The sequence below is a fragment of the Puntigrus tetrazona genome, chromosome 1 (assembly GCF_018831695.1).
Source record: "Puntigrus tetrazona isolate hp1 chromosome 1, ASM1883169v1, whole genome shotgun sequence".
Lineage (NCBI taxonomy): Eukaryota > Metazoa > Chordata > Actinopteri > Cypriniformes > Cyprinidae > Puntigrus > Puntigrus tetrazona.
Window position 1 is genome coordinate 2772486 of NC_056699.1, and position 979 is coordinate 2773464.

The window sequence follows — 979 nt, forward strand, 5'->3', positions numbered from 1 at the left end:
TGTTGTTATTGTAGTTGTTTTTTACTTTATGTGTTTGTTTCCATGTTTTTGTGCAATATTTATTTTTAATAAATCCTTTAAAAAACAACAATTATTTAATGTATTTATTTATTTATTAAACATTATTTTTTATTTGTACTATGCATCGTTAAGAACTTCATTTGGACGACTACAAAGGCAATTTTCTCAATATTTCTTTTCTTTTTTTTTTTCGCACCCTTAGATTATAGATTTTGCGATGGTTGTATCTCGGCTAAATATAGTCACATCCCAACCAACCGTACATCAAAGCTCATTTATTCAGCTCACACACGATGAAGTAATTTTATACGTGTCCCTCTCCGTTTCAGAATTCTTTCTGGAGTTGCTGGACAACTCGGAAAAGTCTCTGAACGACATGTTCGTGCGCACATACGGCAAACTGTACACGCACAACTCGGAGATGTTCGAGGACCTGTTCTCGGAGCTCAAGCGCTACTACACCGGCGGAAACGTCAACCTGGAGGAAGTGCTGAACGACTTCTGGTCCAGACTCCTGGAGCGCATGTTCCAGCTGCTCAACTCTCAGTACACCTTCACAGACGACTATCTGGAGTGCATCAGCAAGTACACCGACCAGTTAAAGCCCTTCGGAGACGTGCCACGCAAGCTCAAGGCTCAGGTCACCAAGGCCTTTATCGCGGCGCGCTCCTTCGTTCAAGGACTCATGGTGGGTCGGGAAGTGGCCAACAGAGTGGCAAAGGTAAGGCATCTATTTTTACACGAGTCTTCCTGCTTGTGCTCAGCTTTCACCGGACGTCTAGACGGGTCAGTGGCCTTCAGCGTCTGTCGATGAAATAGACCCATACTGCGCTAGGAGATCTGGAGAAAACATCGGCGGAGCTGAGATTTATGCCTTCCTGTTTTATTCTAGCTCAGTGTCTTATTTTAAAATATTTTTAAGTATTATATGTATGGTATTATATTAAAGTATTATTTC

The 979-nt window shown here is 41.7% G+C and overlaps 1 protein-coding gene across 1 annotated transcript in view; it reads left to right on the top strand.

Moving 5' to 3' along the window:
* The window catches only part of LOC122328837 (glypican-6-like), a 24102-nt gene that overhangs the window by 14403 nt on the left and 8720 nt on the right, over window positions 1-979 (top strand). Inside the window, exon 3 of the mRNA XM_043224891.1 lies at window positions 351-742. Within this exon, the coding sequence (XP_043080826.1) occupies window positions 351-742 (392 nt within the window). The remainder of the gene's footprint in view (window positions 1-350; window positions 743-979) is intronic.